The sequence below is a fragment of the Athene cunicularia genome (assembly GCF_003259725.1).
Source record: "Athene cunicularia isolate RWA chromosome 20 unlocalized genomic scaffold, athCun1 chr20_part1, whole genome shotgun sequence".
Classification (NCBI taxonomy): Eukaryota; Metazoa; Chordata; class Aves; order Strigiformes; family Strigidae; genus Athene; species Athene cunicularia.
Genome location: NW_020799125.1, coordinates 9,617,868 through 9,644,093, shown reverse-complemented (window position 1 = coordinate 9,644,093; position 26,226 = coordinate 9,617,868). Strand labels below are relative to the sequence as shown.

Genomic DNA, 26,226 nt, shown 5'->3' with positions numbered 1-26,226 from the left:
CATATTTATCTAGTCTACAGTAGCACAAAGCAGTAATATTTCAATCATTTCTTAAGGCCCAGGAGGCACTAATATTCACCCAGCATCTCACTGACCTCATCTCTACTTGGAATCCTGCAAACTCTCTAGACAAAGTCTCCTCAAACCTGTCTACTCTGACAATGCAGAAGTTATAGCTGCAGGCAGGTCTAGGACAGATGTATTTGATACATCTAACAAACACATTTTATTTTCCTTATTCTACAGTGTTTATTGCACTGATGCTTTCAATTAACACAGCATTAATAAACATGAGTTTTACCCATAGTTAGACATCAAATTGATCAATTTTAAGCCAAATGGGAAAAATACCCAGTTTTAAGTTTTTAAATACATTACACAATGTGAGGTTACTGCTACCAACCCTCAGATAAGGGCTATACAAATATCAGCATATATTTATTAAGGTTGTTTTCAAGCATTTTTCTTATCCTACAGAAAAGAAAGTAGCTCTGTTACAAAATCTGCATGCAAGACAGGCTGGTATATTCATACACAGTTGAACTAGAGAAATACATACAGCTGGGAAGCAAAATTTCTACAAATTACTACATGACGGTGACCCAAAGCCCGATTTATTGCTAGCTTTTATTGCTTGCTTTTATTGCTTCCAGCGCACTAGTAATCTGTGCACATGGCAATACTTCAGTACTAATGGAAATCAGTAAACAAGGTCACATGCATGTCAAAGAGTTGCGTTACACATTCTAAAAATACTTGTAGGTCCTGTTTGCTAGAATGACACCGACCTTTCCTTGTGTCATTCGTGCTGCCTGTGCCACTCACTGGATGTAGCCTGCACCTTCAGCTCACTGGATGCAGGGTGGAATACATCCTACTCAGTGGAAATAAGGGTAATTGCTAAACTTGTTATCAACCAAATTAGAAAGTGAAATAATTACAGCAAATTTTCCCTTGGGCCTTCTTCTGCAGACTATAAAAGACTTCTAAGATATTCCAAACCAGCCCATCTTTCCTGGGAAGTACCACACATTGAAAACTAATTGTTTATCATTAAATTAAGTTAGAGCCTGTAAGGTAAATGAGATATACAAAGCATCTGACTTGGCTGGAACCCTGTGCTTGGCCCAGACCCTGTGATACACAGGCTGCTTGCAGGTTGTTTATACAGCGACTTTAAGCCTTCAGGCTAAACATAACATAGTGCATAGGGCTACAAGAGAGAGAATGAGCAGGTCCCCTCACCTAACCATCCTTTTCAGTCTAAATAAGAAAATTTGAGATGCAGCAGCAAAGACAACAAAATAAGTGTAAGAGCAGTAGTCTATATCTGTACAAAGGGAACAACAGGCTCCACCTATTACTCCAGCCTTAAAGTAAAGCATATCCTCGAGTCGTGATGAGCAGAGGATATGCTTTCCATACTGCTTGGTGAGATTCACTCCACATTCACCAACTACTGAACGCAGCATGACAACCTGAACCACGGGCAACACAGACATCATAAGGGTGCACAATGCACTTAAAGCAAAAAGTGCTTGCAGTGAAGCATCACTGAAAGAAAATGCAGCAGAGGGAACAGTGTCTGGCAGAGCATGTAGCTTCTTCTGACATTCTGAACTCAAACCAGTAGTATTCCATCCTCACCAAAAAAAAAATAAATTAAATCAGATTTATGAATAATAGATCTTTCTTTGGACTTCTGAAAAGTTCCTGAAAATTCTGAGCACATGAACCTCAGTGAGGAAGACCGAAATTGAGGATTTGAAAAAGACAACAAGCTCATTGTTTATATAATAAAATCCTGTGCCAAAACTTGAGAAAAACAAGGAAATTCAATGGTTTTAACACTGTTCTTTGACAAACACTATACATTGAGGATCTGCATTTCCCAACTGCCATCTGGAATCCTGTTTTTTTATTTTAACTACATAATGGGGAAGTAAAGCAAGATAGCTTGTACCTTCATGTCCTCAGGCTTTTTTTGTTCATTCGTTTGCTTTTAAACAAAGAAAGCATACAGATAATGACTGGTTATGATTACCGAGAAATACCTAAAGAAAATGAGTTTTTCAAAATGCCCCATCCAAATGCATTAGCAATCAGAATCTCCTCAAGTTTCCATTAGTCCATCAAAACAAGAAATAATCTTATAGCAGCTCTGACTAAAACTCTTAAAGATTGTCACATTGATTGAAATTCAAAAGTATAGACTTACAAATTCGTAGTCTCCATCCTGTGGTACTTTCCAATCAGATGCATTTTTTGTCTGGCCAGACACATTCTTCCCAAAGCTATTGATTTGATTCTCCTTCTCCTTCTGCTCAAAATATTCAAGGAATGATGGCTTGGCTGGCTGCATTGTTTCATCTCTCCCTGGAAATATTAAAAACAAAAAACCCCAGTTGTTTTCAAAAATATATTTTCAGTTACACTGCCTTACTTCATGCCCAAAAGTGATTTTATTTTTTTAGCACACACTAAATCACACAGTACTGCTAAAGTACTATTTTTTCAGTAGCTCTTCAAGCATAAAACTGACTGTATAGTGAGAAAACTGGAGAAGGGAAGCTTAAAGCTCCCTACACAAGTGATTGCAATGCTGGAGGCCTTGGCCTCGAGACCCGAAATCCATCCATCAAAGCACGCTACCAGGTAGACGAGCCTCATGCACTGAATGCTGGAACTAAACTGCTACCAACGAGAGAGGCTGGGCTTTTTTCATCCCAGCCAGGTTGCACTCACTGTAAAATAGGCGAAGTTCCAAACCTAAACAGCGTTGTTTTACAAGCAGAAACTCATCTTTATGAATAGAACAGCAAAAAAGGAAGGCTTTCAAAGACCACATCTACCACACAAAATATCACATAACTTGCCTTGGGTAGAAGTGATCAAGTTCTACATTTCTTGGGTAGAAGGATTAATTAGTTTGCAAAGCATTTTCATTTCTTTTTATAAACAGTAAGTTTTCAAGTTTACTGCCCTAGTTTTATTTTTATAAGTTTTGTAGTTTCTCTAAACACACTTTCTTGTTGGATTACTTGAATAAACCAGACATACAGATTAACTATTCAATTCTAGACTGCATTTAAGAAACCTGGGGCAATAAAAAATGGGCAAGGGCACAAAGAGAGACATAGGACTCAAAATAACCCCTACATATTAATACTTTGATTTTTAAAAGCAACTCTCATAATCCTCCCAAGCACCATTCTCAATAGAGTTCACTCATACTGATGGAAGAAGAAAGGATATAGCCAAGAACACAAAGCTTTAGCACAACTAGATATATATTATTCTCATTTGTCTAAATTATTCTTTAGAACAAGCAGAAGTTAAAAGAAGAGGGAGAATGCTGCTGACCCATTAAGAGCAACAAGCTAGTAAAACTACATTCATAGGGTGCCCACATACATTGGATAGTTGGTGGGATCAGAGGCACGAGCGTTCATGTACCCCTTCTGCCTTTAGCCATCACACCACCCAAATCCCTCCTCATGGGATTTAAGTACCATTACATACAAATAAATCCATTCAGCAAAGAGGTTTCTGTCACTGAAGGAAGAAATGCACAGTCACAAATTCCCAGATTAAGGAAGATCCCCAGTGCTGTTTGGAGAGAGAGGAGGTGGGCTCCAGGAACAGAAGGCAGCTTCAGCTGCAGGGTGGTGACAACAGCACAATAGGGAAGGAAGTGATGAAAAAGTGAGAGCGTGAAAATAATGATTCCTAGCGCAGGCAACATAAAAGTCAACACAGGAAGAAAACACAATTTAACTTCACAGCAAGTCAAGATGGAAAGACTTTCAGTATCTCCAAAGGAAGATTTCTTTTGTAGTGCAACTGGTACAGTATCAGACGCTGCCCAGACTACTCATACTTAAAACTGGCCTGTCCTGTGAGTTACAGTGCCCCTAATATCTTGTAAAGACTCTAAACAAAGTGGCAGGCTTGCACAGCAAACATGCTTTAACACAAGACCATGACAGCTGCAAACTCAGCTAAAGACTACTCGCAGCTTAATGCCGTTGTGCTGCTCTTTATGATAAAATGCTTTGCAAAAACCTGTGAGCATAATGGAAGTAAGCCCTGTACCAATACCCAGTAAAATGTTTTTGTTCTGATAAAACACCATTCTCTAGGCACTGGAGTAGGTTACTCACACTTGCAACATGTATTAGGTGATGCAGAAACCATAGCTTTCAGAAAGCAGAATTAGGGCTAGAGTTAACAGAAAATGGCATCAGAATAGCCTAATTCTGGACTGTGGAAATAAGTTCACTGTCAAATGACATACATTTGAAATAAATATAATCTGTCAGCCAGGCAGTCAACCAAAAATTTAGAGCTTCAGCCAAGCACACAGGGGATGGAGCCGTCCTTGATGAGTTTGTGGGGTCTGCATGATGCAGAGACTCTCCTACAAGAGTCTGGACAGAAGGCAGGCTATCACAAGACAGTTCTCTCACTAAGGACATACAGCAATGCTTTTCTCTTAAAAAAAATATTAGCTACTCTGAAAACCCATTAAGATTTAATCACTGAATATTATTCTTGCACATAAAATTGCCATCCACTGATCCAGAACTTCCCCGGCAGACTCTGATCCTCAGACAATTGTATGAATTCCTCAGTCAGCTATGAGATACTTTAGGAAGTTATTTGTCTACAGACCTGTTAAATAAAGAGCAAATTTCCACAAAGTATGGGAAATCTTGGCAGGATATTTGAGTTGTGATACTGAGAGAAGTGTGGTTCTACACAGCCTGAAATGCCATGATGCATTTTGAAAAAGCACTGCATCATGCTGCCTCTCCAGGGTCAGCTAAAAGCTTAGGCATGAACTGAAGTGCTTATACTTTTGCACCATGACAACTGGAGCAAAGACAAATTATTCTACCCCTGGCAGTAGTTCCCCTTTTTTAAAAAACAAAACCAAAAAATTCATCATACAGAATTAGATCAAGAAAGACACCTCCAGACAGGCTGCGTGAAGGTCAGTCAGGGAACACGTCTGAGAAGTGAACAGATTTGCTGTTGGGAATAATTACTGAAATACAATAGCAATCCAATTACTGCTAAGTGATAAAACATTTATTTAGAACAAAATAAATACACCCCTTGTATTCTGCTGCAGTCCAGCCTGTTTGAAGCAGGAGGTAAGTTATTATGGGCAATTGTGGCAATATTTAACACCAACAAATTTTGTAGAAATAGAGAAATTTGTAACTGCCTAGGCTAATCTATACACTGCTTACTGACAGCTAGCCTAGGTCTCAGTAATTCAGGCCTCCTAGGGAAAAAAATAAAATTGAAGTCAAGCTTGTACTCTATGTTTTGAAACCAATTGTTTGCAGCACAGGAGACTTTGAAAGCAAGTGTTTCAGTTCTTTTCCATTTTTTTTTAATTAAAAAAAGACTGTTGACTCATACCAGACCTTAATTCAGAGTGTCACTTAAAATAATCATGCTCATTTCCCCATATCTTGTATTTTACCAAGAACTGCAATATTTGTAAATGACTAGTTATATTAACTGAACAACCACCTATTGTAGCATCACTGAATTATTGAAAGGCATATCCAAACCCAAGCTTTATTTAATAAAACTTCTGTTTCCATGCAGAAATGAAACAAAGAAGGAAGCACATGAAGTGGTGTTGGCAGTTTATAATACTGAAGAGTCCAACTGGATTTTCAGCTCCACCAGTACAAGTGACCAAAAAGCTGGAGGGCTGCAGCAGAAGGCTGCCGGGACACCAGGGGTCTCTGTCATGCTGAGAGGGTGGGAGGGAAGGGGAGGTTCAGCCGGGGGGGGCAGGAGAGACTCCAGCTGTGGTCTCCCACCCCAGCAGGACATCAGAGCCCTGCTCTTCCCAGTGAAAGGATGAGAGGAATGGTCTGAACACCAGCAAGGACAACTCAGCTGAACATAAGGAAGAAAGTTTTCACAACAGGTGTGGTTGTGCAACGGAGCAGGGCTGGAGCAACTGCGCAAGGCCCTGAGCAACCGGATCTAACACTGCCAGAGCTGTGTGAACACTGACGTGGTCCCAGCCATCACACAGGGAACGGGGCCCATGACCTCCAGCGGCTGCTGCCAAGCCAAGCTCTTCGACTCACACTCTTCACACCCGCTGTCAGACACCTCTAACCTTGCAGTCACCTTAGGCCTTTCAAATGCGTGCAACATTTAGGCATCATTTTAGTACATTTCTACACATCAACATGTCACACTGCATCTTTATTTAGTGTTGGTTTAGTTTTTAAGCTGACTAAAATAGAGATTGCTAGCTGACAAAAAAAATGGAGAAAAGATAAAATAAACTAAAAAAAAAGCTGGAATACAGATCTAAGATGTCTGAAATTTTAGGCGCTGCTATGATCTCAGTAGGGGTATGCAGCAAGACAGACAGAAATGCTCCCAGAGACAGACATTACACTAAATCAGTTATCATCCCAGAGCGACTGGATTTCTTTTTGTCAATCTTGGCACTTAACAGCAGTGTCATCTTTCCAAAGATGATGTGCTATTAATTCAACACAAGAATCACACTGCTATATCTTTAAGATTTTGATAACAGGCAGCTGAAGACAAAAATCGATCACTGCTATTTGGAGAAGTAGATGCTGCTGAAAGATGACACCGCACTAAACGTGTCTGTGCCAAAAAGCATTTAACTTCCTAGTTTTATAGGGTTAGACTAAAATATGAACCATTTGACAGAAAGTGAGATCACAACTGTGGCAGAGAAGAGCCTTTTATGAGAAGGTCACCCCGTGGTGACAAGAAAGGCTTCACCATGCATTTATTTCAGAACCTAAAGAGTTGCTTATAAGGATGAGCCACGAGAGCTCCCTGGAGCCATTAACGGTCTGCCATTTCAATATGCAGTCATCTTTTAGGAGCTGTATTAATTACACAAATGGAACACCACAGCTCTGATGGAGCCAGGCCAGCTGACTGCAGAACTGCAGATTTGGGGTAGCTGTACAGGGCCACAGGCACTGGGAAGACCACTTGTCACACAGCCTGCACGTGGTGGAGAAAAGCCCTCTGCAGAAAACTCACAAGCACTGACCGGTATAAAGTCATGTTTAGAAAAGTACAAGAACACCAGTTGTGTGTGAGAACAGAAAGGGAAAATTGGTGCGTGCAAAGGTAAAGAATGCTTTAAATTATGAACAAATATCCCCCTAGATTTTGATTTTTAGAGAAGCACCATGCTAAGCTTACTACTGCTTTCAGTAATAGTGTTACCCTTTCAGTACTGAAAAGCAAAGTCCAGCTGTGTGTGGTACTGTGCAAACTGGGACAATCCTCACCCAAAGCACAAACAGCCCAGACAAGCCAGAATACACCTGACAAACACAGGCAGGGTACTGCAAGAAGCCAGCAAGGCAACATCAGCAAGAGCCAGTGGCCTCAGCATACTGAATCCTCTCCTCTGTTGGGCTACAGCAAGGTTCAGTTTCAAGGAAAAACTTAAACAACAAAAATATGTCCCAAAAAATATCTGAACACTTGAGGGAATTGAAAGGTCAGTCAGTGGCTGACTGCAGTATACAGACCTTCTTACATCAAGCAAACGATAATAAAGAAGGTGTGGAGAGCCTTCAAGCCATTTCTATTTCCTTATGATGCTGCAGAGAAAGTAGAATGATAAAGAAGAAACAGCACAGTCAATTAAATCAGCAAGAGATTTACTTTCCTTTTTCCGGCAGTAAAGAATATCCATGAAACCAGATCATTCAGTATCATCTAGTCCCAGAAATCAAAGCGCTTATTTTGTTGATTTTGTCAAATTAGCTCTCACAATTGAAAACTGTCAGAAGCTCATGAGCTTCAAAGGATGCCTTCAAAAGAAAAGTGGATTTACAAAGTTCTTCTAGCTGTCTGAACAAGCTTGCTGAGTAATGAAACTAGAATTGCTGCTTTTCTCTAAAACTATTATTCTCTACTCAAACTTGGCAGTAGAAGAATCCTTGTTTTATTATTCTTTCCTCTTGAAAGAGATTACTACTATCTACCTAGGGTGAATATTCTAGAGTCACAAAGCTTGTCATGAGAGAGTAAGATAACCGCAGGAACACATTTTGTGTGCTCTTTACTCAAGTCAGTTTATACAGTTAATACTTAAAATACCTATTCTCGAAGGCATGGTGAGAGATTTCCTCCCTTATATCACAAAAATTGGAGCTAGAGTTGTGGCTGGGAACAGTCAGAAGATCATGCTACAGATTAATCTACAAAGAACGGAATGTAAATCAACAACAATGAAGCGATCAACTACTACATTAGCAATATCAAACTGAAATGTGATACTTGGTACACATATATGTATTTGTCAAGATTTTAGGAGTCTCCAATCTTTAGAAAGGCACCTGGCCTCAGCTCTGGAGAACACTTGTGTTTACAAGAATGATGTGTCAAGGAGCAACAAAACAAAAAAATTTTAAGTTGACTCATGCTAGGAAGTGTCACAAACCGCCTGCACAAGCTCAGGAAGTTCCACCCCTGTGAGCAGGAGGCTGCAGAGATGCAGTGAAGGGCACTCATATAACTATAAAGGAAGCTGAGCTATCACTGCCTTTAGTCAGATTTAATGCCAGAAAGGATCCCCTGGGACAGGCAGCACAGTCTTTTGCTATCATATACAAGCTTATATAGTCCCTTTCACATAGGGATCAAGATCTATTGTAAAGCAATTGGTTTGCTTTGTCCTTGCTGTTCTCCTGGAGTTACAAACCTCATTTCCAGTCTGAAGTTTATGGGCAGCCAGTGTATATGCACTTGTTCTTGAGCAAGTCTCAGCTCTTCAGCATTCAAACCATTATCCTCTACAGCATTCACCTTCCCTCCTTGCCCTTTTAAATTTTTTTTTAAGGAGTTCTCATATCCAATGTCATCTTTCATTTTAGTGGTCTAAATAAGCATGGATCTTTCACTGACTTCTCACATAACAGGCTTAGTCCCCAGCAGTCTCAGTAAGCTTCTGTCTGCTTTAGACTGAATTATGTAACTTTTAAGACTGAAAATGCACATGTATTTAAAATGCAGAAAACAGTGCCTGATGATTATGTGCAAGCAACACTTCATTAATATTAAATTTCAAATGGAATTGCAGTTTTATTTGCTTCAGGCCATTTCTTAGAGATCACAGATGAACTTTAGCAGCTGGACAACATAATTTGTACAGTATGAACAGGACTGAGTCATTTTATGCAGCAGAGCAGAGAAATGCCAATTTATTCAACCAGAGCAAAAAGTGCTCCATCACTAATGAATTCACCCCATGGCAACACAAGCTGAGATTTCCTGACATTAAGAGAAGACACATAACACTTCCTATCTATTGATACTTCCCATAATTATGGCTTATCTAAAACTAAATCAAAGCAGAACATACCTGACAGGTCCTGCTATTAAGAAGGAGCTCCTAAATGGCTGTCAAAAATCAATGGTAGGTATCCTAACTAATCTCTTTTAATGAATGACATTGAAGTCATCTAAGGAGAAAAGTACCACCACCCATCCAAAGCTGTGGTGTATTTAATTGAGAACTCTCTGAAAGAGGAGGTCCTCCCATTAGTGAATGCTGTTTAAGACCAGGTTAGCTCCTTTTGGATCTCTTTTACATAAAAACTCAGAAAAGTTTATAACTGTATAGCAGCTTTCTTTCTCCATCACATATTTTCAGTGGACACCTACATCTTTCACCTCATTAGTAGGAATTGCTAATTTAGTCCAGCAACTATAGTAAGTGACACAGGCAGCAAGATGTGAAGGTGCATCTGGAAAGAAGTGAACATTTCACATACTGCATCATCTGGCTCAGGTTCTGATGAACCTTAATGAGAAACAACCCCATGGACAGGGATGCAGTCTTCAGGTCCAGCACACTATGGGCAACAGCTCCAGCTCCCCAAATGGTGAAGAACCAAGTAAGCATTTGCCAACACCCTTTCTACTCATAACCTGGAAACTCATTTGCTTATCTAGAGAGAACAGAAAACAAAGTGGCAATGAACTTTTTTTTTTTTTTCCCTGAAGCTTGAAAATCTGCTGGTAAAAATTAATTTGGTTTTAAACTTCTGCAATTACAAATTTAAGCGTTTATAGTTTTCCTCATTCCTGCTCAGGAGGAAAGCTTTCTCCAGGGTTTACTTTGATCCGGTAGGAAGTAAGTTTCCTCTTAGAAGAGATAGGTAGGTTACAGTTTGCCTGTACATGCAAATGCACACATATGGGACAGAGATATAGTTATCAAGTGATTTACTGCTACTCTGTCTCTTGGTTGAGTCTCCCGAAGCATACTGCCTCCTGTATGCTATTCAGGACTCCATTAGTCATACCTCCCATCTTCCTCAAGACAATGCTTCTGTCCAGAAAAAAACCTCAACCCTACTTTCTATCCCCCACCATCACAAATGCAGGAGTGCTTAACAGTGAAGTGTTAGGAACAGCAAAAATACCTGTGTTAAACACATACACCTCTTTCTCCAATTTCAGTGGCTCTGAGAATATAAATATTAACAGATCATTAACTTGGCCTTAGCATTAAAGCTTTGTCAAATATTCAGGACAATCAAAAGTGGAGAAGCATTCATCTTAGATCCTGGACTTTTCTTCATACTTCAGTCTGCAGAGAACCACTATTTCAGTTGCTAGCATGCTGCACAGAGGTCCTGTTGCCTACCACTATTCAAACAGGAAAATCAAAACCCACAGCAAAAAACCTACAACAAAGTGACAACACATACAGTTCCTCCCATTGCTCAAAAATACTGTCTGCATGTTTGCACAACTTGAGGTTCTTAGACAAACTGTGCTGGACACTGTTTATGTCAAGTTTGCCAGCAAGGCTGCTATTAAAAGTCAGAAAGTTACACAGCTGGAAGAGTTATCTGTGAAGATTTGTATTCTCCACACCTTAAAAGTGGCAGTACAATGCTTCTTACAGTTCAAGAAGAATTTAATCAATGTAGGTGTTTCTATAAACAGTGTGTTATTTAAATGCATAATGCTAGGAGTGTTTTATAGTCCAATTTATTTTAAACACAGAACTGTACCACTGGACATTAATAACACTAAGTAGTGGGAAGCTGCTATGAAGAGCTATTGTCTACAGAGAAAACCAGAAGCAAAACACAGTCAATATCTCTGATATACACAGGATGGAAATCCTGACAAGATGTGGAGCAGCACCTGCATCAGCTGTTTGGATAACATGCATCGGCACTTTTTGGACAACTACTGATATTACACCACCTATAGCTACCTCAGCTACATACCAGAAATATTTTATTAAATTACAGTATTAATGCAATGACATAAACCTTCTGCCATCAACATTCATTCTGCTGTTCACATTACAGCTTTTATAGTCATTGCTTTAAATGAAAAAATCACAGGTTAATTAATGGGGAAAAAAGTTTTCCCAATCTTGGCAGTAACACTTGTCCGGTTTAGGTTTAAGTGTCACCCACTGGATGTCTCACAAAGCCACCAAGACTAACAAGCTTACTCGGAATCATTTTTCTAACAGGAAATTGCCAAGTTTGCATCTTAGCTCATTTAATTGGCTAATGAAACCCAATCTCCCCTCAAAAGGGGAAATATTTTTTTAAAAGGGCACAACCATATTTAGCAGCATGGGCATGGTAAAAGCATAACAAAACTCAAAGCATTCTTAACTGTTGTAAGAATGAAGCCTGGAATTTTTTTATTTTCAACATTCACAAACTTATTGAGATTTTTTTTTACCTGCATATTACATTATCAAGGTAGAGGCAACAGCATTACTAGAGCTTCTGGTCTACCACTGCACCAGATGCTCTACTGAATGCGTTCTGCATTAACAAAAACCCCACACCCACAATTCTTCCACTGTCTCCAGTTCCCTCCTTCATCTCGACCCAAAAACCAAACAGCCCAACTCACACCACTGCTGGCAGTTCTACATGCTCCAGTGGCATTTTATTTGGTGCTTAAACAACAAAGAGGCACATTAACATAGAAAATAGGACAGACCATAGTACTAGACGAACTAGATCCTATTTCACTTGGATCTGATTGTATTGCAGTGTCCAAGGAAGGCAGTATTTTTATCTGCTTTATTATAAAATTACATTCCAGTCTAAGTCAAAGAGACAAACTCATGCCAAGTTTCCACTATCTCTAAAGACCTACAGCAAATAAAGCAGAAAAAGCAAAAAAGAGTAAAAAATGCCACACTGTTTACTAACACTCTATGTTCTCTCATAGAAAAATTTAAAAAATTTTTTTTCAGACATGTTAACAGTTCAAAAGTTATTCCAGCTCTCAAGAACAACGGAAACGTCTGTTATTGCAAATCATTGTTCATCCATAGTTCTTCAGCTACTTCCAAAGTTTTCCTGGAATAGTTTAACTGCAATCCATAAGTAATCTGATAGCAATCGATTTATAAGTAAAACGTGTCGCAGCGCAATTTAGTATCTGCGGTTTCAGGCAATCACTTGAGTGCTTTCAAAATGCATAACAGAATGTCATAGTGACACTTTTAATGTTTCCTGAGTATTTATATTGAGTGCCCAGAAAAAAAGCCAAGCAAATTAAAGAATTTAAGCAAACAGAATTACAGCTCAATTGACTACAAATCAAAACTTCCCCTACAGTGTAAAATACTGGAAGAGTGTTTTTCCTCTGAGCTTGAAAAGTCATTAATTGATTTATGCAAGAATCATTTTCAAGGCTATTGGAAGTTGTTTGCTAGAGATTTCTAAGACAATCTTATCTAAAGCATCACATTTCAGTGTCCTATAAACACTTTTTACATTAAAAAAACACAACCCAAAAACTGGTGCAGACTCAGATTTTTTTTTTTCAAATTACGAGGAAGGGCTAGAACACAAGCTCAGAAGCCTGCAGTTAAAAAGCCTAAGACATCTAGGGAAGTTAAATGCTCCTACTAATGCCATGCAAGAAAAATCAGAACTTTTTTATCGACTTAAAACAGGTTTTATTGTGAGTCATAACACCAAGCTGCCAAATGAAGTATAGACGTCTTTAAAAATATGAATCAATGCAGCTTCTTCAAACTCAGTGGTTTCCAAACAGCATTATTACATTTATATTTAAGATTACAAAAAGAACTTGCTCCAGAGTGTTCTGCAGCAGGCTGATGAACTTTACAGTTAAATCAATTTAACTGAATGTTATGAGAACATGAATATGGAAATTGCAAGGTGGAAAATGGATCTGTAGGCAATTCTCATGAAGGACAAGCTGCTCAAAGACACTGCCTTACAGTGAGTCCAAGAAACAAACACAGAACTGTTCTGTGCAGCAGCCAGAATTTCAGAATTATGTTATTGGGGAAGGAAGAGAAAAAGGTGTTAAGGATAAGTTAAGTTTTAGTCTGATACAATCATTTGCATTAACATCAGATTCCTGAGAATCAAGGTACAAGTCAGTAAAACGCAGCACAGCCTGCAGCAGAGCGCTGTGTGCGTCTGGGTTTCAGTAGGTACTGCTGTGTGAAAGCCATCAGCACGAAAGGGATACCAGTATCCACCATCACTTGCACCCAGGGTCTCAGAATGCTTCCTCCAGAAGGCAGAGCTGCTCCAGCACTTCTGCTGCATGCTCGGCTTTGAATACTGTTACACAGCAGCAGCTGAAGAACAGAGTGCTTTTAAGAAATCTGAAGTCTAAGGGGGGGTTTAAAAATAAAACCTTGACTTTCTAGTCACAGTGATCTAGAGCTTGTTCTGGAGCTCCCTCTTCAGGTTAAATACTACACTATATTAAAGACTGCTATATCCTCATAACTGATTCTACTCAAAATGAGATTATATCCTTGCAAAAAAGGTATTATCAAAGGCATCTCCTCAAACCTCTGTACACTACTTTGTAGAGAGCATTAGATGTTTGAGTTGCAAGCGCTGCAATCTTAAAAAGATGATGAGAAGACAAGGACATGTTAAACCCAGGAAAATAAACTGAAGAGTCACTTTACTTACACACCTTTGGTAGCCAGTGCAAGAGCACCACTGACAGTAAAACCTCTGTTACTGTGAATCACGAGATGGAACAATACACACTGATGATGAGAAACTAACAGTGTTGTCTATTTATAATCAAATTGCAACTTCGCTAGGTTTAAGGCTGTTAACATGTCCCACTCTTTGGGTGATCTTTCAGCTACTCTAAGCATCCATCTGCCTCCTTGCTAAGAGCTACTTTGTTCCACAAAACCTGATGCCTTTACTCCATCGTTTTTGGTTCCACAAGCTGCTACATGGTCTGACACCTCTGCTTTTTAATGTATGGAATCAAGTGTTTGCAAAAAGTTTGGAAAAGTCTTTAAACGGGTTCTCCTGAAATGTCACTATCTTTCCACAAGTTCTAGATGGCCCCCACATGGAAGGAGTTTTCAACACAAATTCCTGAGAAAAGGATTTTTCCAAACTCCTGTTAAGAATTTTTTCCTCTCCCACAATAGCTAAAGGTTCAAAATCAGACAGCCAAGGAAGTCTTTGGAAACAGTGCAAGAGCCAAAAGATCAAGCCTTGCCTATGATGGTCATATTTTACTACTGCTGAGCCCCCACTCAGCACTTCCCTCAGTCTTTAAGCAAACATCCACGATGGCCAGCTGAGTCATCTACGACTACCTCCGCCTCAATACTGATGAGCCTGCCCAATCAGTGGGAACAGATTTCTAGAAGAATCCATAATTGAGAAAAGATTCTTCTAGTCATACTTTTCCAGAGAGTCTCTCCCTGTCATTTCTTTAATCAAAGAAACATTGTTAAACCCTCTCCTAGCTCAAGCTGTGAGACCTTCCACAGACTATCAGGGAACAAAGTCACAGCATTTGAAAATCTTACGTCCTATGACCAGGCTTATAGGTTTAGTATAAACTTTTCTATTTTAGGGTGGAATGGATTTCAACTTGAATGTCTGAGAACAGCAACACACAGTTTGTTCAGTTCTTAGTGATTAAAGTAACAACTAAACAAACACACGAGCTAGCTCCTCCCACTGCATGCCTTGCTGTGCCCGAAACGTGTAGGGTACTTATCATTTCATAAATGTGGCCCTTAATTTGATGCATCAGTTCTGAAACAGACTTGCTGTTTTCAGATGCCAGGTTACAGCCTTCTAAAGCAACACAAATTTATTAACCCTATGCTAGTCTCCTTCCTTTACATTCTGTGAAAAAGACAAACAAACAAAAAACCCAACCAAAAAAACCTTACTAGCTAGAATCAGATCTTATTCAATCAGCTCAGAAGCTTGTGGAAATTGTGCACAACTCATCAGCTATACAAGTGCAAGACTAAAAAGAACAGCCTGAACCTAGAAAGGGTGTCTCCTCTCTACTGCCAGAGGGCATTGACAAGTTTTAACTCCCTACAACCAGAAGACATCACAATAAACTACCAAAAATATCAAAGTAGGTTGGGAATACATATCATAGCCCACATCAAGTCCTAAGTCATATTCTACAAGTTAAAGATGCTTTCTTACTTTTCATGGTGCCCTCCTCCTCTTCCTCTTCTGTGTTTATGACCATTGTGCCCAGCTGGGATTCCAAGGTGCCGTCGTGTTCAATCATTGTGTTGGCTCCATCACTCATTGTGTTGACAGCTCTTATGGTACCAGTTTCATCTCCACTTGCCCTCACCATGGTACCTGAATCTGTTTCATCTTCTTCCTGTACAAGGATGCCATAAATACATTTTTACTGGTCCCATGAAGAATGCCTGTATTCAAGGATACTGACAATGCTTACTAATTCAGATTTTTTACAAATACACATAGAAGCAACATTTTGGTTTATGCACTTAGTTCTCTCCCTGTCATCTCCAAACAGGTAATGAAAAGTCTTTATACTTTTCTGCCAGCATGATAAATAAGAGAACAGATGAATAATTCGGAGAAGGTTCTCAATGCAAGTTGTAACTCATTTCTGACCTGGTGACCTATCCGTAAGAGTAGATTACAAATACTCATTCAGTCATTAGTGTTTCTGCTTATTTTGCAAGCTTTAACAGTTGAACTAAAACCCCTATCTCAAGTGGTACAGTTCACTGAAGAGTCATTACTTATTAGACAGCAACAGGTCTAAGTCTGGAGTGCATGTGGCACATTGAAGAAGAACAATTCCCCTATTTTTTAGGAACCTGTCTTTAACATTTAGGTAGTTTTACTTGCTAGAAACTTCAAAAGCACTGAATAAAAATAAACTGCATTTGCAAATCTTTAAAAAGGAATTAAATAAATTTTCAAAGTCTAGCCATTTTTTTCAGATGAAAATTATTTCTTATCTTTCCATTTGCTAACAGGCACCAAATATTATATTTTTGAATTAATGCTGTCAAGGCTCAAGAGACTGACTCTGTAGGAAAAAACACAAGATCCTGAAATAAATTCTGGTAGGACACTTCGTGGCAGTTAGTTGCGTTGGCCAGAAGTTATGTGTGCTTCACTAGGTATATACCATGACTATGAAGAACAAGGTCAAAATTTCCACAATCTATTTAGTTTCTTGGAAATGTGGACCAGCTATCCAACTACAAGACCAGAAGTCACTTTCTAGGTTTACAGTAGAGTTTCTGGGCACCTCACCTTGGATGAGATGCTTGTGTTTTGTTAAAAGGATGAAGTTCACAGTTCTTTGTGTGTGATCATGTGCTTAAGAGGGAAAACACAGGTCTCGCATCAAGCTGTAATACTTCATCTCAATGTCACTAAAAGAAGAAAGTACACCCCTCCACATTCTGCTGTTCCATGCATTTTATCTGTTCTGTCAAGAATGTCTACACAATTTACTTTCCAACCTTAAAACCAATAGCAAGAGGAGGAGAAAACTACACAAGATGTTAAATGGAGGAAAAGTCATTTTATGTGGAGATGAATGGGTGAGAGGAAGTAATAAATTTGTTAGCTACACATCATTTAACAAAGGACTACAGCAGAAATTTCCACAGCACTTGGGAACACTTTTCTGCTAGCAGACATGGAGTAGAGAAGCTTCAGGAAAAAACAGACACTGACGGAGACCACTCAACTCCACTACATAGACATCATCTCTCAGCAATGTGACTCCAGATCAGTCAGAAATGAAGAAGAGAGGGTAAGGACAATACTCTCAAGAGTCAACATGACCAGTAAAGTTACTTCCACACTGAATAAATAGGCGGTCCTAAACTGAAAAATTAGACAAACAATGTCTTCAACAAAGATACTGTTGACCATGCTATTCAAGTCTAACCTCTGAAAGGGACTGGCATACAATGCCTTTTGTCGTGCCCATTTCATTTATTCAGGTTGAAGCAGGCAGAGGCTCAAAAAACAGCTTTCAACATGCTTTCCATATTCACATGCTGTAACCACTGAAGCAAGGAGTCCAAACTTAAATTCACAGCAAACCCCTGAACACTTGTCATGCCCTCACCTCAGGTTTCTGTCGGTTGCTCTTGTGCAGTAGAAAGTTTCTATAAGGGGGGTTCTAAAGCACAACAATAGTAAAACAACACAACATACTTATAGCGCATCACAGATAAGGTTATTATTTTATACTAGGAGAGGAGTTTAAGACCTGAACATACGATCAAAAATTCTCATTACTGCATAAATAATATAACCAACTGGGAAAATATATCAAGTCTTTTGCTGCTTTGTAATCTTATTCAATCACAGGTCTCCTGCTATGCTACAAGCTAAACAGTAAGCCATAGGTGCTCTCTGTCCTGGTTTCAGCTGGGACAGTTATTTTTCTTCCCAGTAGCTGCCATAGTGCTGTGTTTTGGATTCAGGGTGAGAATAAGGTTGATAACACACTGATATCGTAGTTGTTGCTCAGCAGTGTTTACACCAAGCTGAGGACTTTGCAGCTTCTCACCCCACCAGCATGTAGGCTGGGGGGCACAAGAAGCTGGGAGGGGACACAGCCAGGCAAGCTGACCCCAACTGGCCAAAGGGCCATTCCATACCATATGACATCATGGTCAGTATATAATCTAGGGGGAAAGCTAGCTGGGCATCAGTAGGTTGGTGGTGAGCAATTGCACTGTGCATTCCTTGTTTTGTATATTCTAATTCTTTTGTCATTATTATTTTCCATTCCTTTTCTGTCCTATTAAACTGTCTTTATCTCAACCTATGCATTTTTCTTTTTTTTGCCAATTCTCTCCCCCATCCCACTAAGGGGGAGTCAGGAAGTGAGCAAGCAGCTGTGTGGTGTTTAGCTGCCTGCCAGGTTAAACCACAGCACTATCCCACTCAAATACAAAGATTGAGCAGGGACCAAGCATCGGGTTAAGCAGTCATAAAGTAGAAAACCTGAGAACTAAGTAAAATCCACAGGCAACTGGAGAAAATATTGAAGAACAAAACCCAAAACAACTAAGTCTTATGAAAGGAGCAAGAGTTTAGACTTTGTACATTGTTACTATTAAATACTCACTGAATTTTCTTCATCATCTTGATCTACTTCACGTTGTTGTGCCTCTTGACGTTTCAGCTTGATATCCATTGCTTCATTAATCAAGTCTCGCAGAATTGACACTCCTTTGGCACTTTTAACAAACGGATGCTAAGAAGTATTTAAAAGCAAATGAGTACTTCATCAGTAAACCACTGTTACTATGACCTACTTTCAATCAAAATTAAGGTTTAACTCAATACACTACTAAAATATAAGTCCAATAATTCTGTTTGGCACAGGAGGGAGACGTCCCACCCTCCAAACAAGATCATGTTGCAAAGGCACTACTGCTGTGAGACCTTGGGCTCATTCCCCTCCTACAACTCTACTTCTTTCCTTAGCAGCTTAGCTGTCAAGAACCAGTTACACAGATCATCACCATGCCCACACCATTCTGAGCAGTCACTTGCATTTAGCCTCCCCTTTTTAATGTTTTAAGAGGAAGTTTTTTTCTTGGAAGTGCTGGTGAGAATTTGAAAGTAAAAACAAACCAAAACACTCTTCCAAAAGCCAAACAAACAACCCAGAGAAGACAAAGAAAGGGAGCTGAAGTTAGACTGGTTCTTAGAGAAGAACAGAAAAGTTGGAGTGTAAAATTCTTTAAATGAGCTATTAAAATCTGTAGTGAGCAGAAGCAGCTAAAATGAAACCAACAGACACGCAGCACTGTCTAACCTAGCAAGCCTTCTCTAGAGCTTACATTCCTGTAAGAAAAGGCAGACCTGCAGAAGCTGAGTTGCAGTGGCACGCTGCTCCGGGCTCTTAACAAGACACTGTTTTACAAAGTCCGTAAAATTGTCAGACCAGAGCTCGGGTTTCCGGAATGTTGGAGGTGGATTGGTAGGAATCATGAAAATTGCCTGAAAGCAGAAGAATATTCCAGATTTCCAAACAAAGTTTAAAGCTTTCCAACATTACAACACAAATTCACACAGACATACATTGGTACTAAAGAACAATAGACATTTCAAGTTTGCTGCTTCTAAAGAGTTTGTGCCAATATTATACATAAATTTGCTCAGAGGAGCAGTTATGTGTCCCAAAAGGTGTGAATCTGCTGGTTTTGAGTCTTAAAAATTCGTGCTTGCATAAAAAAAAAAAATCCCTTTGGATAATATAGCTGAAAATATGTTTCTTCACACCTGACACAGGGAGCTTCAGCTATGCCTTAAGAGAATCATGATTTTTCTTCCCACACAGATTCTCTCTCAAAGATCTATTTTTCATTTAATCAACAGTACAAAGAACTGACAGAAAACAAATAATTTACTCTAAATTAAAAGCAAGATAGCACGTTGATATGTTATTCAGACAGCTATAATAGCAAATCCTTCCCACAGAGCAATACATTCTAAAAGCCCAGTCCTTACCCTCATAGGATGAATATCTGCATAAGGTGGTTTGCCTTCAGCCATTTCTATTGCAGTGATTCCCAGAGACCAGATGTCTGCAACACAATTATACCCAATTTCTTGAATCACTTCTGGAGCCATCCAGAATGGGGTCCCTATAACTGTGTTCCGCTTTGCCATGGTGTCCTGAGAAGAAAAGCAGAATAAAAATCCAAACAACAGCAATTGTATTAGCCACAAACACTCATTAATGAATTATCACCCAAATTATCTTCCACTTGCGTGCACATTATTAGATTCAGCAAAACTGGGATATGAGGGCTGTAAAGAGGAATTGAAATGTGCTTACAGAAGTTACAAATATCCTGAAGAAAACAGCAAACGCTATTGCAAACCATTACTTAGGTACAGCAGCTTCCACAGAGGAAGCTCTGCTCTAATGCACTGCTGGTTTAGTGTCTCATTATGCTGATGCAAAGTGCTAAAAATCAGTGTAGAACAATTTTTCAAAGTCTCCACAAGCACGTCACACTCGCAGGCAGGTAAACTGAAGCATATACAACCATCTCGCTTTTACTTACCGTAAGTTGTCCTGCTACTCCAAAATCTGCAAGTTTAGCATGTCCCTCTGTATTCAGCAATATATTTCCAGCTTTGATGTCCCTGTGTATTTTCCTCATAAAATGCAGGTACTCTAGTCCTTTCAGTGTTGATTGCACTATTGTAGCAATTTCCTCTTCAGTGAGCTGAAGAAGAGAAGAGTTACTGTCAACCCATCAGTTGCTAAGATGTAACACTATTGAGTTTCAGTCCATTTTCCTGAGGTTCTCTAATTGCCATTTAATTGCCTTCACTAAAAATTACAGTACTAATGGGAAATTAATTAGCAACTTACAGCACTAAGTAGTAGAATTAGATTACAACCACCATACATATACACACGTACCATATTTTGCATACCAAAATTCTTTTTCAACTAGTAATTCTTATCTTGCAATAACCAAAGAAAGGCAAAGTAGAGTCTGTTATTCACAATCAGTCTGGGTTTTCAGAAAAGCCAACAAAACAAGATCTGCTCCACTGATTACATTATCCAGAGCTGATTACATTGATTGAGTTTTGGTTTTCTGATTTTCAGAGGAACAAAGGAGCTGCATCTCAGGTTATGGCCAATGGTTGTGTCAGGCATTGAACACCATGAGAATTATGCTCAAACTACTCAGCTTGAGTAGCTGGATACCCATATTTCCCATTCACACATTCAAAGGCTGACAGACGTACAGTTTTATTTCGTAATCGAATAATATCAGACACCGATCCAGCGCCGCAGTATTCCATGACTATCCACAGGTCTGTGTTCTTAAAATAGCTGCCGTAATATTTCACCACATGAGGACTACGAAATATGAAAAAAGGAGAAGAAAATAAAGGGTCAAATACCAGTAACCAGCACAACTGAATAAGCAAAATACACTGCAGGGTCCCTAAATAAGTTTTAGAAATTCAGCGTTGAAGTGTCACTGAAAAAGCCCTGATGAAAAGCATTCCAAAACCAGTCTAAACCTGCACGGGGCTACTGCTGTCCTGCCAAGCCACTTTCCCACAGCCGTGCTCATCTGACCGGCCAGTAAGTCAGCTCAGGGAACTAAACCATCTGAAAATAAATCCTACAGAAATAAGGAGTGCTTAGCCTTCAATCTGGTTTAGCTCCCTGAACCAGATTACAACAAGGTCAGTGCTGTGGCAAGCAAGAAGGCAGGACAAGGGAATGAGAAACAGACCATGGCAGTCCCTGGTAAAGCTGCCACAGAGCATTTGCACCCAAATGGAAACTTTAAAAAAGGTCCAAAGTTTGCTGGAAAATAGCTATCATTCAGAGGAATGTTCCCTTACTACCACATGCACCTACTTGTTTCTATAATTTAGTCCAGGATGTATTGTAGGAATCCAGTATAGCCTAAGACCGTCTCTCTGGCTGCTCAGAAAGCCAACAACCTAGGAAAGTGTATTGGTCAGAACCACCATCTGTCCTCTGGAAAAGGTAAAGCAGAACACTAACAGAAAGACTGTTTCTGATTCTGTGGGAACAGAGCTAAGGATCAAAAATGCACTTGGTCTGCTCTCTGCTGAGTACTTTGTAATGAAAAACCGTAAAACTACCAAGTCAGTCAAAATGTGCCGTGTCCCTTAACGCCTGCACAGAAAATGTGATGCTCCAGTGATTCACTCCCTCTGCTGTTCATAACTGTAAGATCTCATTTTAGGCCTTACAGTGTTAATATTTAATTTTAAGAAAGAGACACCTAGCAATGCTTTCCAAGCTACAGAGTAAGATTTTTTCAGGAACAAATTATTTTCAAGTTACATTTTGTTATCTGCCATCAGTCACCTTCATTTAAAGATAGTGAGTAAAGTACAATAGAGCAAGTGACTGGGACCACAGTTACATACTGCTAATGTAATTTATTTTAAATGGTTTTCCACACCTGAAGTCCATCAAAGCAGTATTTCTTAAGGCTAAGTTCATAATACCAGAAGAAATTAGTGTATTTTAAACTTTCAGCCCAGGACACACTTGGAGAGGTCTTCCGTGCCCATGAGCTCTTCATTACCGAAATTATTACACCACCTTTTCCCATCAGAAACATGCAAAGACAACCCCGAGAGCAAACCATGAGCCCGCAGAGCTGCCAGCAGGGGGCAGCTTCTGGGGATATTCAGCATATTCTGGGGATGCTCAGATCAGCAGACACCTTGTACCGCACTAGAACTTGCACAGGCAGAAAGGGGCAGGGAAGGACAGTTCTGCCACCCAAGCAGATGACAGCACGTAGGTTACGCACATGCAAGAGCAGTCATGCATTAGTGCTCTCATCCATGCGTGCCCTTTAAAAACAAACAAAACCCCTCTTCTAGCTGTTTTCTATGTCCATACCAAAATTTGCTTAGAAGTCATTACCCCTTTGGGGATGGGAACTGCTGTTCTAGCACACAATCAAGTGGCCACTGTTCTACAAGTGATGGCACATGGGGAGAACCGCAGTAACTGCTCACACGCTCGGCTCTCTGCTGGCAGCCAGTGCACGGTTATTCAACTTAGCTTAATGCTCTCTTGTTGCAAGCTAAATTTTTGTTGTCTTACCTTTGCTTGGATTAACACTACCCAAATGGTCACTTAACATGACTCAGTTGATACGAGGTAACTTGATCGTACAAGTCCAGCCTTTTAAAAAACATTTAAGGCAACATCATGGCTTTTATTTGATTAAATGCCAGATTATAGACATTATCGGTACGTAAAGAAAAGTAATGGGGTTTGCAGTGTACATTTACCTGTCACATTGCTGCATTATGGATATTTCCTTTATAATCTCTTGCAGGTCAGATTCCACAGGAACTTGTTTAATTGCAACAACTTGACCCGTTTCTTTATGAATGGCTTTGAACACACTGCCATAGGAGCTATGAAACACAATATTAAATACACACTGAATAAAATACCTTTTTAAAAATGCAAGTGTCATGTTTTTGATTTCTGCAAGTGCAGCCATCAGGTAAAAAATAAACTATCCTCCTGCTAAAAATATTTTGCATTTTAATGTAAACAATCAGTCCACTAGTTTCTAAACACTGTAATAATACTAGTAAGTCACAACACACTGAGGAGGTCAGAAGTGAGCCAACCATCATTACACTGCCCATAGCTTTGGAATGGCCTTTTACACAAATACAATTCTCTCTTTTCTTGCAGCATACAGTACCAGCATCAGTAAGAACTATAGCTCTGGTCAGAGAGGTTTTCTTGTTTTTGTCAGACATTATCTGTCTTATATCCAGCTTCTTTACTTACAGCAGCCAGGCAGATTTCCAACGCAGTTTCTTCAAATTAACTGCTTAAGAAGGCAAGCATGTCACTCACAGAGTTCCCATGCTGCTCTGCCTTGCCAAGTGGCACAATGCAACAGAAGCTCATTTCCACCACACAACTCTTCTGCAAGAAGTACCAGGGATGAACTACAAAAACCTCTTGAGTTCCCACAAAGCCCTATCAAATCCAGATTGGGATTTTTCAGTAATGTTTTAACTCCCTCCTGCCATGTCACATGCTACTGTTTGGATTAAGATATGGTACTCTTGGGAAACAAATTCTTTTTTGTTACTAACAAAACACTGGCACTTTGCAGTAATAGGGCAAAAGTGAAAAAAATCAGAGACCACTGAACACGCACCCATTACATAGATTTGTCCTTAGAGAAATGTACACTGGGCACACTGGAATAGAACACATACCCTTCTCCAAGCTTCTCCAATACATCAAATACTTCTTCAGGTTGTTTGGTTAAACTGTCTTCATCTAACTTCTTCAGCTGCCTGTATATGTAAGAATAGAGAAACTATTACAGTTAACTTCATGGCAGTTTGGGCTTTGTTGAAACAGAAGAATAAATAGCACCACTTAAACGTATGCAAGGCTTAGAATGAAGTAAACTGGTTACAAAGTAACTTTATTTCACCTTACCAGGAAACCAAATATTATTAGAATCCAACAGCAAAAGAGGACAGAAAAAAATAACAGAATTGGATCAGGCACACAAACCTACAGTTCATCTTGGTGGAAACACATCTCAGAATCTATACGCCGACGGTCAATCCCAACACAGCACTGCAGAGTCTTGCAGCTATTGAACATATCTGCTGAAGTTCAACACCTTGTGCAGTAGGATATATACTAAGGCCACGTAAAAAGGAATATCATCTTCCCTGACACCTTATAGTATATGTGGAATACATTTGTTAGGAGGAAGGAGGCAATACTGATCTCACTTGTACATTTTTAACATCAGAAGTTCAGATCTTGACTTTGCAGGCCTGGACATATACTACAAAAATTCGGGGGGGGGCAGGGGGAGAAAGGAAACTGGTATCTGACTCTTTTAAGAGTCCATTCCTCTTAAATGCATTGCTAATAACAGTCAGCTGAAATATTTCCTAGGAAAAAAAATAAAATGCTATGCACTATGGTCCTTAACTTTGTCCCCCTCGCCCCTAGTACAACTTTCAGGAAGATGCTGCACACAATGCAACAAGGTCAACTGTGTTTCTTTCAGTCTACCTTTACCATAGCAGTTTACCAAGAAACCTCCTGAAATAGCAAAGTACTACATAAAAAAAACAGTTCTGAAAAAGTATTTTACTGTTGAGCAAACAATATCTAATAGCCCACAAACAAGTGCTCTTTCATTTTCACATGAAGTAAAAAAAATCTGAAACAACAAAACCCACAAAAACCACCCCAACAAAAAAACCTCCAAACTCCCCAAACCAGCTCATACAAGTTTTTGAAACACAGAAACTTATTAGTCTTGGAGTTTTCAGAACTTACTGGTCTCACAGCGAGCAGGGTTTAAAATGAAACAAGCGTGGTCACCTGCAGCTGCAAATTACTACTCAAAGTTCTCACTGCTATTGTTAAAGATCATGACTCCAGCCACTGGCATGCTAATTTTGATACTAAATATGTAATTTTTTCCCCAGTTTCATTAGAAACAGAGTGAGAAACCACTCTCTGATCCCTGGCTATTATGTTTATGCACAAAGGCCATAGAGGAGGAGCAGCTCATGCATGGAGCACATACAATGGCTTCCTGAAGCAAAGGAAACATTATAAAAAAGCAGACTCAGGAAGTGGTGAAATACTGAAAGTAGTCACTAGCTTCCCTGCAAAGATAAGCATTAACCAACAGAGTGATACTTGTCCTTGTAAAAATGAGGAGCGAGGAGAGTGTGGGAAGAGCAGAAAAGAGGAAAACAAAAAAATGTATATGTATCAGTGACCACACAAGCCACCACTCCAAGGAGCCTAAGAAGTGGCAATGCAAGAGGCAGACCCTTCTTGTTGAAGTTGAGGCCTAAACTTTATTTCAAAAAAAAGACTTTTCACACACCCAAACATAACAACCAGACAACTACTGTGCTTACATCAAACTACCACATTTCTGCTGTAATCCAAGAGTACACAATTAGTTTGCACTGTCCCGTCTGTCCAGCGCACTCGCTGCTGCCGAAGGTGCATTTTCACTGCGTGTTTGCACAACACGGATATAACAGCAACACAAAAATAATCTCACGACAGTTGTTATTCAGATCTAACCTCAATCACCTTCCAGTTAAATACTGGCACAAGCAATTAGATTATAAAAATAGACTTTTTTAATAGGAGATGCATTGCTGGTTTATTTAACAAAAAAAGACGATGCCCCTGAAGACCAGAGCCGGCAGCTTCCTTTGTTCGCTGCCGAAGGCGCTCTCTGGGAACCGCCTGCCCGCCGCCGGTAACAACCTGACAGGCCGCCGCGGGTCTCCCAGCGCCTCCCCGCAGGCTGCCCGGCCGCAG

The 26,226-nt window shown here is 39.7% G+C and overlaps 2 protein-coding genes across 2 annotated transcripts in view; one reads left to right on the top strand and one right to left on the bottom strand.

Annotated features, from left to right (window-relative positions):
* The window catches only part of STK4 (serine/threonine kinase 4), a 44,470-nt gene extending 19,806 nt beyond the window's left edge, over positions 1–24,664 (bottom strand). Inside the window, exons 1-11 of the mRNA XM_026862335.1 lie at positions 24,657–24,664; positions 24,123–24,203; positions 23,166–23,294; positions 21,114–21,228; positions 20,414–20,578; positions 19,851–20,018; positions 19,203–19,340; positions 18,460–18,588; positions 17,449–17,502; positions 15,519–15,705; positions 2,219–2,376 (exon numbers count right to left, since the gene is read on the bottom strand). Of these exons, the coding sequence (XP_026718136.1) occupies positions 2,219–2,376; positions 15,519–15,705; positions 17,449–17,502; positions 18,460–18,588; positions 19,203–19,340; positions 19,851–20,018; positions 20,414–20,578; positions 21,114–21,228; positions 23,166–23,294; positions 24,123–24,203; positions 24,657–24,664 (1,332 nt within the window). The remainder of the gene's footprint in view (positions 1–2,218; positions 2,377–15,518; positions 15,706–17,448; positions 17,503–18,459; positions 18,589–19,202; positions 19,341–19,850; positions 20,019–20,413; positions 20,579–21,113; positions 21,229–23,165; positions 23,295–24,122; positions 24,204–24,656) is intronic.
* A 1,421-nt stretch (positions 24,665–26,085) lies between these two features.
* TOMM34 (translocase of outer mitochondrial membrane 34) overlaps positions 26,086–26,226 on the top strand; it is a 3,968-nt gene continuing 3,827 nt past the window's right edge. The window contains exon 1 of the mRNA XM_026862334.1: positions 26,086–26,164. Within this exon, the coding sequence (XP_026718135.1) occupies positions 26,086–26,164 (79 nt within the window). The remainder of the gene's footprint in view (positions 26,165–26,226) is intronic.